Consider the following 17,462-nt stretch of genomic DNA (forward strand, 5'->3'; position numbering starts at 1 on the left):
TCCCGTGAGCAGTTCTGCACGGTGAAAGGGCGGAGCATCTTTGGGGCACTCTTGTCAATTCGTGAAGTGCTTGAAACATGCAAAGCTCAGAGTAGTGGGAGATATGTGGTAGGTCTTGACCAGGCCAAAGCTTTTGATAGAGTGGATCATCAGTACCTATGGGCCACCTTGCGTAAGTACGGCATCCCGGATCAATTTGTCGAATGGCTCACTGTTTTGTACAGGGAGGGAGAGAGCTTCCCACTTGTTAACGGTTGGCGTGGTGAAAACTTTGGGGTTGAGGCCGGGGTGCGTCAGGGTTGTCCTCTGAGTCCATTGCTCTATGTCTTTGCCATAGACCCTTTCCTGCGAGCGGTGCAGGCCTTGGATTTGGAGGGCTTTCGGGCCCCTCGTTGCCTGCCCCTGAAGCTGGTAGCCTACGCGGACGATGTCACAGTCGTTGTCTCACATCCTGAGGAGGTGAACTTGTTGACTGATGCCATCGAAAGTTACTCAGAGGCCTCCGGGTCGCTGGTCAACACTGACAAGTCGGAGGCTTTCTGGACTGTGGAAGGGGAGCCAGATTTCCCTCTTCCTGATTTTCAGCTTGCCTCCAAAGAAATTAGTATCCTTGGGGTCAAATTTGGGAGGGAAGACAATTCCAAACTCAATTGGGAATCAAAGTTGGATGCCGTGAATGCAAGGGTACAGCGGTGGAAAAAGTGGAGGCTGTCCTATAGGGAAAGGGTGAAGCTCATCAAAACTTACCTGGTCCCTCTCCTCCTGTATGTGTCTTTTGTTTATCCTTTGCCAGAAGCTTTCTATGCGAGGATCCACAGTCTGTTCTTCCAGATGCTCTGGGGGAGCAGGCTGAACCCTGTAAAAAGAGGGATAACCTACCTGCGGACAAAAGAGGGTGGGTTGGACATGTTGTGTCCTGTGGCCTTCTTTGGCACCATTTTCCTGAAGTTTAACTTTGGGCACCTGGGTCAAAGAACTGAAGTTCCGTGGCAAAGCAGTGTCAGGGCCTGGGTATCCCCTTTTGTAGGTGACTGGTTACAGGGCGATAGGGTGAAGCAGGTGCGGGTGCGACATAGCCATCTCCCATCATACTTTGTCCTTGGGCTGAAGCTTTTGAGGAGATGGGATATCAGAGTAGATGATCTCGGTACAGCCTCCAGGCGCGCTCTTTATATGAGGGTGCTAGATGTCTACTTTGCTATTCCGCTCGCCTTGAGGGACTGCGTTGGGAACACTCTGGTCAGGAGCTTGCGTTTCCTCAATAGCAAGAGGTTGCCTCCCAAGTTATTTGACCTATCCTGGCTCTCTCTTCAGGGAAAACTCTTTGTCAGGGGAAATGTCAAGTATTTGTCGGTGGTCGACCGAAATTGCCCCTGGGGATGTGGTGTGGAGGAGTCCCAGGAGCATTTTCTGCAGCATTGTCCCTTGGCAAAGAGTGTGCGCTCTCAGGTCTCCCGAGCTCTCTGTGCTCCGCTCCTGGACACTCTGGGCTATGCTGAACTGGCCTATGGTGTGTCGGCCCAACAGCACAGCCACGACCACGAGACGCTGTACCTGGTTATTACGGTATATAGGTACCATCTATGGCACGGGCGATGCCGCTATTCCTTTGGTTCGGATGTGACCCCTGAGAACATTGCTAAATCCATCATGGTGGAGCTAAGATACATTCGATCGTTAGAGTTGGCTCGATCCTCTTGTACCCCGGCATTATGGAGGGGCTTTACCCTGTAGGCTTCACCCCAAGGCAGTTTCCTTCTGCTACTGAGTTGGTTTTTGTATGTTTATATTTATTTCAAGAACGTGATACTGCCTTTTTGTTTATTTTTAGGCATTTTCAACAGATCCCAAGCCTTTGCCTTCATTATTATGGCGGAAGCCTTGTATTGGGTTTGGGGGTCTTCTTTTTCTTTTGGGTGGGGGAAGGGGTTAGGGTGGGCGTGGGCTTTGGAAATTTTGGTTTGGTGGAAGGGAATGGAAGCCACAAAATGAAAACTGGACAGAGACAAGACTTTGGAACTGGCTATCCATTGGGTGATGTGGGATTGGTGAGGGTGTGGGGAGGGGAGGCGGTCAATATGGACAAAGGGGTGGACTTTGATAGTTGGCCGTCCTCATGTGGGTGGAATGGGGAGGGAGTAACAAGTGAACTGGTTATGATTAATTCAACAAAACCCTTACTTTTGTATTGTTAGTATAAGAATTGTATTGTTTTGTTTCTTATTGTAAGCATTTTTATTTTTAATAAAAATTCCTATATATTAGGTACCTACCTAGTGCTACCAACCCCTATTTCTGTAGGGAAATGAGAGCAGGGCAGGCAGTAACCCTTCCAACACTTTCCCCTGTCTCTGCCCCTATATATTAGGTACCTACCTAGTGCTACCAACCCCTATTTCTGTGTCTCTGTGTCTTACTCACACTTAAATGTATGTATATGCCTTGTAGATTGTAAGCTCTTTACCTCTTCTAAGGCAGTGTGTTTGAGCTATACACACTTGTACAGTGCTGGGGAATATGTTGTAGCGCTGTACATGCTGATAGTAATACCAAGGATTCTGTGTGACTATTGGGAAGGAGGGTTTTCCATATATCATGAGAGAAGAGACGGTAACATGTCTCCATCTAGTGGCAAAATTATATCAAGCAGCAAAACTGATACATACAGGGAGATCCATATACACACGGCTCAAGAACAAGGCTCTTTGGCTGACTGGCAACCTATGGGTTCTGGCAAATGCCAGTAAGGTGCCATAGACAGTCACTATTTATTGGGCTGGTGGGGGGGATGTTTGAGCCTCTGGGTACTGGAAATCACTTAACATAACATCACTGTCAGTGTAGAAAACAACAATATAACCCAATATACCCCCACAGTTGCTGTCTAGGAGTCACATTTGATTCATTTATTCCCCACACTCAAACACTCCCTAAATTATGTCACTTTCACACGCATTCGACCCTCCTTACACAGCAGACTCCCAAAATTCTCACCCACGCCCTCATCATATCTCACTTAGACTACTGTAACTCACTGCCCCCACCCCAATGCCTCTCTGCCAGTCCCGGCACTGGTGCCCCCTATATACGGGATTCACTCCAAGACTCATGCACCCACTCACACCAGTGCTGCGCCACTATATACAGTATAACCCCCTTAATCACCTAGTGCCCCCCAACATAACTGTCACTCTGCACGTCCTTCTCTCCTCCGCCCTCATTACTGCCCCCACCCCAATGCCTCTCTGCCAGTCCCGGCACTGGTGCCCCCTATATACGGGATTCACTCCAAGACTCATGCACCCACTCACACCAGTGCTGCGCCACTATATACAGTATAACCCGCTTAATCACCTAGTGCCCCCCAACATAACTGTCACTCTGCACGTCCTTCTCTCCTCCGCACTCATTACTGCCCCCACCCCAATGCCTCTCTGCCAGTCCCGGCACTGGTGCCCCCTATATACGGGATTCACTCCAAGACTCATGCACCCACTCACACCAGTGCCGCGCCACTATATACAGTATAACCCCCTTAATCACCTAGTGCCCCCCAACATAACTGTCACTCTGCACGTCCTTCTCTCCTCCGCCCTCATTACTGCCCCTGCCTGTACTGCCTGCCTATAGCCTACAACTGCCCATTAACGCACCAATAGAATCCATTTCGTAAGATTTTCGGAACTTGTGTGGGCTCAGAAATATCGTCCGGACCATGCCGACTGGTCGTTTAGTCGATCAGACAGGTTCGGTGGGATAAAATCTGCGCAGTATTGTGTATCTGCCGTTACCCTTGGGGGACCTACAATGGGAGTCACTTTCGTACGATTGGTGCTGCCAACTATTTCATGTTCAGAACATCCTCCCATTGGTTATTATTAGGGCTTTATCCTACAATTTCAGGCTGAATGTGAGTTTAATATTGTTGCATTTAAACATACGATCAACATCCCAACGTTTGGCAGAAGACTGAAATCTGAACGTGTATGGGTGGCTTAAGGCCTCGGCAACTTGACCACCTACCAAGCCCCCAGCTCACACACACACAATTCATTTCTAACACTGGGTACCAATGTAGGGACCCATAGGGCTAATGGCCCCTATGGCTTTAAATCCCTACAGATTCATTTCCTTTAGTTCCTGGACAGAAGGGAATGTAGCTAAGTGAGTTCATTTACCTATATTTGTAGAGTGTAAGCTCTTTTGGGCAGGGCTCTCTTCCCCTCCTGTATCGGTTACTGATTGCTTTATATGTTACTCCTTGTAGAGTGTAAGCTCTTTTGGGCAGGGCCCTCTTCCCCTCTTGTATCGGTTATTGATTGCTTTATATGTTACTCTGTATGCCCAATGTATGTAACCCACTTATTGTACAGCGCTGCGGGATATGTTGGCGCTTTAGAAATAAATGTTAATAATAATAATAATACTGTATATACCTGAGGTCCCAATTCTGTTGGGGTGTGTGCCCAGGTTTCTAAACTCTTGCCTCAGGAGGACACAAAAGATAACTTGTACATAGGGTTTCTCTGTGTTTTATTCCCTTTTATTTTATTTCCTGTGTGTATGTGTAGGTCTCTTTTTGTAATATCTTTGTAAATGCACTGTTTACCCTTGTAATATTAAATATAAAATTTAATAAATTATGTCCTTTGGCTCTAAGACTCACCTGCTTGTACGACGTTTGGGACAAAAATGTATTAACTGTTTGTCTGTATGTGTGGGGGGGGGGCAAGTTCTGTGTAAGTGCTAATTAACTAGTTGAATGCCAGCAGGAGAGTGTGTTTGACTGTAATTTAACCCTTTGGCTGCTAGAGTGCTAACCCTAAAGCTAACCCTAACTACAGTGAGAGAGAGTAGGTGATACATTTGTGTATTAGGAATAGTACCTGTTGCAGAGAGCTGGCTAACAGGTAGGGTGACCACTTCCTGTCCCACTTTGATTTGGTGCTGGGAAAGGGGCTGCACTTCCTCTTTGGCTTCCGACTGAGGAGCCTGGGCCTTGGCCCTAGTAAAAGAGGTAGGACCTTGGTGAAGTCGAGGAATGGGGCCCCGTTAATGGAGCATTAGATAGCGTCAGGTGTAATGCCCCCATATCAGTACTACTCTAGGGGCCCTATTATTTATATTGTGTAAAATTTCCCACAGCTTTTTACACTGTTTTTTTTCCAGTGAATTTTGTTGAACACAGTAATAAATAGGCCCCTAGGGGTGTAAGGCAGTTAGGGTTGGGCCCCCATACCAGTACCACTCTAGGGGTGTAAAGCAGTTAGGGTTGGGCCCCCGTACCAGTACCACTCTAGGGGTGTAAGGCAGTTAGGGTTGAGCTGAAAGAGCAGTTCTGAGCTCCAACATAGGAGTGGCAGATTGGAGGTATCTCTCCCAGGCCATATTGCCTGTAGTGTAGGGATCCCGGTGGGTAGGGAATCAGGATAAATTAATTCCCTGAGGGGATCCAGGCCACTAGGGGGTGTCACAGAGGTGAAGTGAGATTCCTGCCAAGTCTGTACTCAGGGGAGTGTCAGTCTGTATTACACTCTGTATGTGGTGTCGCCTGTACCACTGGCCTCTGGGAAGCTGTACTGAGTAACCCTGTGGGTGTTCAATGTGTTCAATAAACTCTTTCTGTTTTGTTTTTGCAGGAACCTCTAGCGCCCTCTGCCTTTATTTTCCTGTATAGCAGAAAGAGAGGTTTACTTACACAACCCCCTCACTTTCCTCTTCCACTTAGCGAAGTCCCATTCTGGGTAAGAGAGCCCAGTGAAACCCATGTTCTACTGGTACCAGTCCAGGAAGGCAGTTATTGAGCCAAAATAGCAGTTACATCACTATTAGAATGTAAGCTCTCCTGGCAGGGCCCTCCCCCTATTGTCTCTTAATAATACTGGGTTGTACCTGTGATTCGATTTTGGTGACGTGTTCATTTGAACAGTTATGTCACAGTATCCCTTTTACTCTGTAAAGCACTGCAGAGAACAATGGCACTATATAAATAATAATAATAACTAATAATATACCAGCATACTATGAAAATAAAGCAGCATAGGGATTCCCCTGTACTAAGCACAATTCAGCAGGAACAGCCCCCTAAGTTTGCTCATAGTCTTTACAGAGAGATACCATAAAACTATGGCAGCATAGGGATTCCCTGTACTAAGCACAATTCAGCAGGAACAGCCCCCTAAGTTTGCTCATAGCCTGTACAGAGAGATACCATAAAACTATGGCAGCATAGGGATTCCCCTGTACTAAGCACAATTCAGCAGGAACAGCCCCCTAAGTTTGCTCATAGCCTGTACAGAGAGATACCATAAAACTATGGCAGCATAGGGATTCCCCTGTACTAAGCACAATTCAGCAGGAACAGCCCCCTAAGTTTGCTCATAGCCTGTACAGAGAGATACCATAAAACTATGGCACATAGGGATTCCCCTGTACTAAGCACAATTCAGCAGGAACAGCCCCCTAAGTTTGCTCATAGCCTGTACAGAGAGATACCATAAAACTATGGCACATAGGGATTCCCCTGTACTAAGCACAATTCAGCGGGAACAGCCCCCTAAGTTTGCTCATAGCCTGTACAGAGAGATACCATAAAACTATGGCAGCATAGGGATTCCCCTGTACTAAGCACAATTCAGCAGGAACAGCCCCCTAAGTTTGCTCATAGCCTGTACAGAGAGATACCATAAAGCTATGGCAGCATAGGGATTCCCCTGTACTAAGCACAATTCAGCAGGAACAGCCTCCATGTTTGCTCATAGCTTGTACAGAGAGAGTAACAACCTATTTTTTTATTTCAGTGCATTTTCTTTCAGGGTACAAAGATGTATTTCCCAGCGCAGCAGTGAATGTGGCCCCCAGGCAGCGCTCCCTAATTACCAGCGCTCTCCATTCCTCGCTTGAGTCTGAAACCATAAAACATTCCCACCGAGGGAACAAACCCATAAACAAACCAGGGAGGCCGATATTTAATAAGAATGAATTTATTTCAAGTAAAATAAGTGTTTGTACCAATCTGCAATACAAAACAATAGAAAGAAATCTCAAACTTTGGCTTTTTTTTTTCTATATACACAAATTTTAACATTTTCTTTTTGTACAAAATGTAGATTTTTTTTCTCACAAATACAAAGGCACGGGTAAATTGCATGCGCCAAAGGGAAACAACGAAATAAAAGCGCAAATCTGTCCAATAACGAAGCCGAACCGAGAAAGTAAGATTTTCCGTGATTTGTGTGGATTTGGCAGTTTTTGCAGAAAAAAATAAGTATCATAAGCAATGAATAGTGATGAGCGAATCTGTCCCATTTCGCCAAAAAATTCAGTAAACATCAACAAAATTGCGAAACGCGTTTGTTGCACGACTTTCTTGTCTCCCGTGTCTTTTTTTTCTTTTTTGCCCACACCAACCCATTTTGATGCAACTTTGTAGCGCCAAATTTCACGAAACAATTGGCCAATGCCGAAATTTTTCGCCAGGAATGACTTTGCAGAGAAATTTGCTGCAAAAAAAGTTGTGAATAAGGAAAAAGTCACAGTAGCGTCAAAAAAAATTGCAGTCACGTCTAAAAAGTCGCGTCAAACACATTGCGGTTGCACCAGAAAAATTTGTGAAACGGCGAAAAATTCACGTAACGCATTTGTCGAACCGCATCTTTTCTTTTTTTGCCGCTGCTACCCATTTTGCCACACGCGCCTATTTTGATGCAACCACTCCCAAATTGCTGCGACAAATTTTTCCGTGAATGAGGAAAAAGTTCCGGTCGGGTCAAAAAATTCACAGTAGTGTCAAAAAAAGTTGCAGTTGCATAAAAAAAAGTCATGGTCGCGACTAAAAAATCATATCAAACACATTGCAGTTGCACCAGAAAAATTGGCGAAACGGCGAAAAATTCACGTAACGCGTTTGTCACGTGACTTTCTTGTTGCCCGCGCCTTTTCTTTGCTGCCCACCCCTTTTCTTTTTTTGCTGCTGCTGCCCATTTTGCCACACGCGCCCATTTTGATGCGACCACTCACGCCGAATTTTCACTGAACTTTCACTAAACAATTGGCCAATGCCAATTTTTTTCGCCAGGAATGGATTTGCAGAAAAATTTGCTGCAAAAAAAATTTGTGAATGAGGAAAAAGTTCTGGTCGCGTTTTAAAAAAGTCACAGTAGCGTCAAAAAAAGTTGCAGTCGCATAAAAAAGTCATGGTCGCGGCTAAAAAGTCATGTCTGGTTTCACCAGAAAAGTCGCGGTCACATCAGAAAAGTTGTGGCTGCATCAAAAAAAGCCACACGATAGACGCGTTTCGCAATTTTTTTGCCGTTTTGCAAATTCTTCCACAATTTCGAATCCTTAAAAAAAAAAGCCTGGATTTGGCCCGAATCCCAAAACGAATCCGGGATTCGGTGCATCACTGCGAAATTCCGCATCTCGCCATTGCCAAATTATTTAGTGAAACTGGCGCAAAAATGTGCAAAGACAAAAATTTAGAGATGAAAACAGAGAAAAAAGTTGCGGCCGCATCAAAAAAGTTGTGGTTGTGTCAAATAAGTTCCAATTGCGTCAAAAAAGCTGCATTTCGTGAATTTTTCATCAGTTTTGTAAAAAAAATTTCGCCGAAGGTAAACGGGACAGATTCGCTCATCACTGTGTATCCTATTTGTGGGTGGAAAACAATTTGCACGTTTTATTTTACAAAATACTTTGCAACTTAGTTTGACCCCAATTCTACATCCGCATTTGTCTGAATTTGGGGGCAACTGTATTCAAATTCCCAAGTTTTGAGAAATGTAAAGAGGAATTTTGTAAACTTTTCAGAATTTGAGTTTTTCAAAATTTTTAGATTTAGCAATTGACAACATCTTGAAAATTTGAATGAAAAAATTCAGCAAACGCCACCTGTTGGGCATCTAGAGAAGGACATGGGAGGAGCTTTTTTTTTAGACAAAATTTTACTCTTTGAAAACAAATGGAACAGTCTTTTATAAATATCCCAGATATGGAAAACCCTGTGGCCCCTCCCATTTAGTTACCTCTCAGACCCCATAGTACTTTCTCCATCCCAGTCCAAAGACTGGCGTTGGGCTCAGGGGGCAAAACACTCTCATAGGCTGGATGTAAATAGTAACAGAACCTATCACGCCCACCAAGCCCAAGTGCCCAATAAAACTCTTCAGACAGAGATGACCATGTTTACATTGGACTCCCGAAGCCCTACGGCAGGGCAAGGTGTTTTGACCACCATGGAGCTGAAATGAAAACCCCCCATGAAATGAAAACCCCCCAATGAAATGAAAACCACATCTAGATTTAATAATAATTGTCTTGAATTAGTTGGCGCTGCCCAAGTATCCAACAACATCAGCAACAGAACTGCACTTTAGCATCTCCATCCTCTCTAAGCTTGACTCAGGCTCAATATTTTTTACATAAGGTTAAATCGACCACGCATTTCACGCTCAAGTTCCACACACGTTCTTCCTCTCTTGTTTAAGTGGTTTTGGAAAGAAAATCAATGATCTCAATACAGAGAGGTAGACGCCATATAATGATATGATGAGTAGAAGGTGCATAGATCAACCGGTTCAGGCATCAAACCAGCAGGACCGTATAATTCTGCCACCCAACACTATCACTTGATTGAATAACACTGGACTTCAGTTCTTCTTTTAATACAAAGTACATTAAACTCAGGAACCAATAGATAACGGTATCCATACATCACTGCAATCAGATTGATTTATATTGAATACTGTGTACTGGTTATCTCCCATTACAGTGACACATTACGCCCCAGAATCTGAATTAGAAATACTGCAGCTGACCAGTTACAGCTGATGGGTTAGTAGGTATGGGATATAAACATGGAGATCATTAGTAAACTGACCTCCAGGGACGGTGATTCCACTATATTTCTAGGTGGCATTCTCAAATTGGCAAGAGTTGGCTTCAGCCTTTAGATATAGATAACATGGCCCAATAGAATTACAAGTGAGTGTACTGGAAGATATGGGATTTTATATACATAGATATGTAAGGTTCTGGTTATGGTAGACTTGCCACCCATTCTAGAATAATACACCAGTGCCTTCATCACTGTTCTGGATCTTCCCACAAAGCATCATTCTTACCAGATAGGTGGATACCCTCTGTGAAGATCATGGTGGACTCAACATCATATGAATATGATTGTCAACTCATGTAATTCACTCACAATACACAAGCTCTTTGGTTCATCACATTAATTATAGCAGGGAAAGCAACCTTCCATGCCGGCTATTGTTGCAAAGACTCCAACTTCTAGGGCGCTACCACCAGTGTTGGAGGGGACATCCTGGGAGCTGTAGTCCGTGCTGGACTGGCCCTCAGGGATACCAGGAAAAGTCCCGGCGGACCCAGGTGTCAGTGGGCCCTCCTCCCTCTTACCATTTGGCCTAATTTATGGTCATTCCCTATTTCTCTATGGCAGGGATCCCCAACCTTTTATACCCGTGAACCACATTCAAATGGAAAACATGTTGTAGAGCAACACAAGCATGAAAAAAGTTGCACCTGGGGGTGCAAATAAGAGCTATAATTGGCTATTTGGTAGCCCCTATGTGGACTGGCAGCCTATAGAAGGCTCTGTTTGGCTTTACACTGGGTATTATGCAATCAACACTTGCCTCCAAGCCAGAAATTCAAAAACGACACTTACTTTGAGGCCACTGGGAGCAACATCCAAGGGGTTGGGGAGCAACATGTTACTCACAAGCTACTGGTTGGGGATCACTGCTCTATGGGAACAACTAAATATTAAGAAGAATAGATTATAGTATGTAAAGATAAAAGACTAGGAAAATATAGAGGTTGAGTGAAGAGTGAATAAAAAATAGTTTGGAGTGGGCCCCTGGTCTAGGGTTTTCTGGTGGGCCCCTGTCATCCCAGTCCGACCCTGGCCTATTCCAGCTCAACCCCAATGCAACCTTAAAGTGGCGGTGGTGGAATTGCCACTAACCCATGTTCACCTAATATATAAAACGTACAGTCCTCATTAAGCACTAACGACCAAAACTTTGATTAGAACAGAAACAGTCTCTCTTAATCTGGGCGTTCTAAATGGTCATGTTAATTGCCAATTCTTGACCAATCTGCCGTCCGTAGGTTGCGTATAGGACCGAAATGATTGGTATCATTCAGTCATTCGGATGTTGGGCCAAATTTGAGGAGCTCCAAACTATTGAACACTGCCGTATACACAAATAACAGCATTTTAGCCAAGCCACAATTCTGTTTGTAAATATAACTCCTTCCTGCCCCCAACTTAGCCTCTGCAAACAGTAACTCCAGCCAAGTTCTACCTTGCCTTGAAGAGTAGATACACCAGATGGCCCAAACAAGGCGATGACATAAAGTGACATTAGTGGAACCATATGATGCTTTGATACTTGCAAAGAAATATTTCATGACCTCCAACTTGAAAAATCACAGTTCTTCATTTATTTATACCAAAACTAAAATAAAAGGCGTCCCTTTCGGCTTGGGCCCCTACAATAAATACATCAGGTTAGAACTTGTGAGAATTTGAAAGCTTTCCTAAAAATAAATAATCACCTGGATACAAAAATACAATCGAAACGTAGTCAGTTTTGGAGACTAACAGTCCATTCAGCATGCGCGCATGGAAAAATATCCAACAATAGAAAGATCTACGTCCAAGAAATGTGTAAGTCGGTTCTGTTGAGCGGGTTCCAGTGTTCGGGGCAACCAAATGCGGAAATCCATTACGTTCTACATGGCCCTAAAGTGAACCTGACTGAAGAAAGTTCTACAATATAAATAAACTCGGAGCCCAACGTCCGAGGCTCCGGCTGAACTTGAAATGGCTCAAGGATGGATGATGATGATGAAATGTTACCATTGTTATTCCATTTGGAACAAGTCTTCTAAAAAAAAATACTTTTTTTATCCAAGTTAAAAAATAAGGAAACAAATCCCAGATGCAGCGCAAAAATACTCAAAACTAAATTGTGCCAAGTTACTGAGAAAGTAGTGGTTCAAGGGTGGTGGCCTTAGAACGTTGTCCACAGCCGCTAGAAGACCTCCATTGGAAATTATATTGTAGGGGGCAACAAACCCTCTATCGTCTTTCTACAAGTTAATCGGAGGCATTGTAGGTGGGTGATTTTTGATTTATCTGGAGAGGCTCCTAACTGAAGGCTCTTTAGAAATATATAGGAGTTTGTCTATGTTTGTGGAGGCTAAGCCTCCCTAAAACTTCATTATTCTGTACCCAAGACTAGAGGACAGAAAGGACATGACCAGCACTCATCTTCAAACACGTTGAACAATTCCCTACAGGAGAAAGAAGGAGGAGGCCATTTTGTAGCTGAGGCCACAGTTGAGTTGACTGTACATAATGATATGTTGAGCGTTATTGCTGGTTTCTATGGTCCGTAGGTAACTGCTGATCTCGGAGTATGTTCTCTCTCAGATCTGCTTAGGGTAGAGATATCGTCCATTGAGAACTTTTTCGTCAGGGATGTCTTTTCATCGACCTTTAGAATGCAGCCAATCACATTCAAGTCTCCATAAAGAGGTCCATGCCTGTTTCCACCAACAGCATTTCTGTAGGGTCATCTGCCTCTGAACATAAGTACTTTGTTGATGGAGGTAAGATTTGCCAAAATGCTGGCTTCGAAATCCCCATCGTGGACTCCCGTTAGGCGAAAAGCCCCGGCCGATGCATTGTTTTCCCAGTAGTGGTGCCAATGGCCCTTGCTGTCGGCTCCAAAGCCGTATAAATCCACCTACATAGGGAAGAAATATTTACATTTATTATTATGTTGGGGTTATGGGGACCAGTTGAAGAGCTACTTAGAACAGGTCCATCTATAATGTCCTAAATGTTAATATAAAGGAAAACTAAAGACTTTACCGTCCCAGCCCAGAAGTTCAGCAGCGCTAAAATAGTAATGATCTAGGTCTTCAGAGTTGGACCAGGTAAGTGACAGCTGCTGGGTATTAGCCGAAAGAAAGAGGGGAACTCCCGTGGACAGAGACCTTCCCTTCTAAAAGTCGGTGGTGGCCATAAGCTGGTACTGATACCCAAAATATGAGCTATAACATTCCTGGCTTTAGTTCTCCTTTAAAAGTAAAATCTCCATATAAAAACTGGTTGAGTTTGTACCTTATCACAGACATGAAGGGCAAATATGACAGCCAGGAGGCCCGTGGAGGGGTATCGGCCATGATTCAGTAGCCACTTATCGTACACGTACTTCATCAGCTCCGGACTATATACCAGAACCTAGAACATAAAAATCTCCTGTTAGTGACACAGTACCATGCAGATGGACATTAGGTCTAGAACCACATAGAGGAACCTGCAAATGGCATGCACACAGAGATTGCTGCAAGGCTTACAATCTAATCTTCTGCAACTGAGAGGAATAGAGATAAAGGGGGGATTTATCAGGTGGTTCAAAGCTTTTGGGCGCTCCCACCTGGCCAGGTAAGAGTTAGCTACATGGGAAATGTTGCCATTTCAGGACTTTGGGAACCCTGCCCTAGGGTGGGGGAGACTTGGGAACCTGGCTGTCTATAAGACTTATGTACAGATGCAGCCATGTTCCTTTACCATGTTGTTGGGTTATGTCTTTTCCAGTTAACACAGTGGGAAAAATACCAAAATTCACCACCAGGTGGCGCATGGTCTATGTGCTTTATTGTGTTCTATTGTGTTTTGATGTTTATTTTATTGTGTTTTATTGTGTATTGGATCTATTGTATTTTGCTGGCAAGTCTTTGCACTCTAGCACCATCTAGAGGCAGAATGTAACACTCATAAATGGTGTCTGGACAAGGGGAGACAAAATGTGAAAACTTGCTGGCTGTATCTGTACCTCTGTATAAAGTGCAACATTTAGAAGCAAACTGCCATGTTTTTACCCACCCTTGTCTATAGTTTATTCTGTGCACAGGCCGTTACCATCTCTATGTCCCATTTCATACATATGAGTGGGATCTGCCATGCTGGTTATCTCAGTTGAAACATGGAAGCAACAGCAGAACCATGCTATTTATTTTCTATTTTTATTTACCAATATGTATAAATACATAGATGGAAAGTTCTGGCCACAAAATAATCTCTATTCTCCCACTGTACTGTTTAAGGGAAGCAACATGGCAGCTCCTATATGTAAATATATAGAAGTATACAGAGAAGGAAGTCTATACGGTACATATTAGCCATGCCCTGGCCCTTAGGTTAAAATAAACAGATGAGGCAGAATGATAAGGACTTCTGTACCCAAGAGCTTACAGCCTCATACATAAAACAGCAGCCTGGCAGCAGGGCAGTAAATGCCCGTGTATCCTCGGATCTATGAGCAGGTTTATGGCCCCGGTCTAACTGGCTTTATGCTCCTCTGAGGGAGTTGGGGTTGTTTATAGGGAGCTCGGCACCATCTGACTTGTATTTATGTTATCTGCTGGGATAGTTGCGCAGACAGACTAAGCTGCCGTCCTTGGATGAAGCCCCAGGCAGAATTTTGGCAGCTGACTGGGAAGTGTGACGGTCGTATGATCCCCAGTAGTGATGAGCAAAACTCTTTGCCAGGCATGGAACCGCTGCAAAAAGGCATGGAATCCCCCGATATCGCTGTGCCTACGGGTGGGCAATATCAGGTGAATTCAGGCTAATTCGGTTGTTTGATCCTGGGGCCAACCGATCGAATTAGAACACCGGTAATAGGCGCAGTCAGCTGGGGGACTGTATCAACGAGCCAATACGGTCCCCGATTCGACTAAATTTTTTAACCTGCCCAAACGATATCTGGCCAAATTCAGGCCAGATATTGGTTGGGCAGGCCCGTCGGTAGTGCCCATACACGGGCCGATAAGCTACCGAATCTGTCTAAGGAACCAATATCGGCAGCTAGAATCGGCCTGTGTATGGGGACCTTTACTCAAATAAATTGCAGTCACGTCAAAAAAGTTGCTTAGTAGCAGTTTCAGCAGTTTTGCAGATTTTTCACCTGAAGCCAAAAGGGACAGATTCGCTCATCGCTACTCATCACTAATCCCCTGTCATTATGCCCAGAGCGCTACCCTAACGTGGCCATCACTGACATTCATGTGAGCGCCACAAGTCTTGCCACAATCCTTCTGCCCTTCCCGGAGCATTTAAAGAGATACTGCCATCATGTTTATCTAATCTGATTTTCTTCTCTCATTGCTGAACCATACGCTGTCCTCTCCAGGCAGCAGTGCTGTATATGTAAATAAGCCCATAAGATACAGAAGAATTGATCTTAAGGCACTTACTAGGCACTTTGCACCCCCTAGAAAAGTCACTCAGTGATCAACAGGCATAAACAGGGTCGGACTGGGAAAAAACCCGGTGGGCCCCGGGGGCCAACCGTTCCTCCCCTGGTGTGTTAAACTTACATGTGCTCAGGGAAGCACGTTGGGTGGGGGACCCTGCAGGGGGTTAGGGAGGTTCAGCAGGGGCCCCTGCGGGGGGGGTAAGGGAGGCTTGGCGGGGGGGCCCCTGCGGGGGGGGGAGTAAGGGAGGCTTGGCGGGGGCCCCTGCGGGGGGGGGTAAGGGAGGTTTAGCGGGGGGGGAGGTTAGGGGGTGCGGGGGATGTGGCCGACGGGGGCACCCCGGTGGACCCTGCACCCCCTAGTCCGACCCTGGGCATAAACCCTGACCCCGCGGTCTGCCTCTGGCATTGTAACCCTCCAAAGTGGCGTCCCTAAAGGGCCCTACTCTTTGTGGCATCCAATAAGTGCAGGTTAGAGAATGCAGTGCTTTACTGCCCCTTTCAGTTCACGATTTATAGCAACAAGGATACAACGAGAGGCGGAGGAAGAAATGAACCGTTGCCTCCTTACCTTGTCCTTGGAGACGCGGATTTTACGTGGGACTTGAACATACGTTCTGTGGAGAAGAAATAGAGAAACTAAATACAATGAAATTGATCACCCGATATTCCCATGTGTTAAACCATTATAGCACAATGCGGATTGGCACCGGGCTAGTAGCCCCAGTGTCGGACTGGCCCACGGGGATACCAGGAAAATTCCCCCAGGGGTCAGTGGGCCCTCCTGCTTCTACCCATTTGGCCTAATTCATTGTCATTACTTATTTTTCTATGGGAACAAAGCAACTAAATATATATAAAGATAGATTATAGTATGTAAAGATGAAAAAACTAGGAAAATATAGATACTGAGTGGATGAAAAAAGTTTGGAGAGTGGGCCCCTGGTCTAAGGTTTCTGGGGGGTCCCTGGGGTCCCAGTCCGACCCTGAGTAACCCCCAGCAGTTAATTATACATCATTCCCTGCCCCAGAGGAGCTTACAATCAAATTAACCTGCCTGTATATTTTTGGATTATAGGAGGAAACCACAATACCTAGAAGAAACCCACTCAGGAACAAAAGGAACATACACACTCCTTGTATGTATGTATGTATATTTTTATTTATAAAGCGCTACTTATGTACGCAGCGCTGTACTTGCAAATAGCGCCCTGTCTGGAATCGAACCTTGGCCCCCGGCAAGGAGTAAGTATTTCCAGCTTTAAAGGCTTCACCTTTCACTCTAAACTCCGTTAAACCCCAAACTATTGAGTGTCTCTGTCTCATGTTTAAAAGATTTTGTCAACTTGTTGCAATGACACTCATTTTGCCCTAGGGGGAGACAGAGAACTACTTGCTACTAATTCTGTTCATTATGAACTGAGAAAAACAAAAATAATCACTCAAGTGATACAAAGGCCGTGAAACATTTCCATGACTCCGGGGGGGAGTCACATAGAGTGTAACAAAGCCTTCTGTGTAATAAAATAAAGGGACCCGACCCCAATAAATAAAGTTATAGAGTATATACATACACATAGGCCTGTAGCAGTGTTGGCTAGGGAGGGGTGCTATAAGCCAGTGCTGGATAAAATCATTAATTCCAATGCTGAGGGAATTGTTTAAAAGGAAAGTGGCCCTAAAATGCTGTTGCGTAAAGGCAAACTAACCCTAATATAGCGGATGCACATTACAACTATATATTCATACCTGCTGAAGGGCCCCAGGGAACTGTTTCTACATGGCCCTATAAAGGGCAGTTCCTTTGTCCTGTGCTAAGGGGAGAAAGAATCCCAGACCTGCAGGAATGTGCCTTTATAAAACGTAAATGAGCCACTGATCACTGTTAGGTTTAGTTCCCCTTTAACTGCAAATTGTAAATGAAGAGCGTTGTGTTTCTAGGAATAGAGGCAGTTTACTTCTGTACATGGTGTTGCGCAATGAAATGATAAATAGCCTTGGCCGCACCCCGGGAGCTGCAGATGGTATCTCCCAATATGCACCCGGTGTTCGGCACCCATTGTGACGTCACTCTGACACTAACAAGTCAATTTAATGAGGCCCCGCCCACACATTCTGACTGGAACTTACTGGTTTTAACTAAAGCAATAAATAAATATGATATTT

The 17,462-nt window shown here is 44.8% G+C and overlaps 1 protein-coding gene across 4 annotated transcripts in view; it reads right to left on the minus strand.

The window, feature by feature from the left end:
- Positions 1 to 11,446: 11,446 nt before the first annotated feature.
- The window catches only part of st3gal1 (ST3 beta-galactoside alpha-2,3-sialyltransferase 1), a 72,203-nt gene continuing 66,187 nt past the window's right edge, over positions 11,447 to 17,462 (minus strand). For 3 of the 4 annotated variants that reach the window (XM_031903269.1, XM_012964403.3, XM_031903270.1), the window contains exons 6-8: positions 15,868 to 15,913; positions 13,160 to 13,279; positions 11,447 to 12,779 (exon numbers count right to left, since the gene is read on the minus strand). In XM_031903269.1, the coding sequence (XP_031759129.1) occupies positions 12,606 to 12,779; positions 13,160 to 13,279; positions 15,868 to 15,913 (340 nt within the window). In that variant the 3' untranslated portion in view covers positions 11,447 to 12,605. 4 annotated transcript variants of the gene reach the window in all.

Source organism: Xenopus tropicalis, chromosome 6, assembly GCF_000004195.4.
Source record: "Xenopus tropicalis strain Nigerian chromosome 6, UCB_Xtro_10.0, whole genome shotgun sequence".
In the NCBI taxonomy this organism is placed as follows: Eukaryota; Metazoa; Chordata; class Amphibia; order Anura; family Pipidae; genus Xenopus; species Xenopus tropicalis.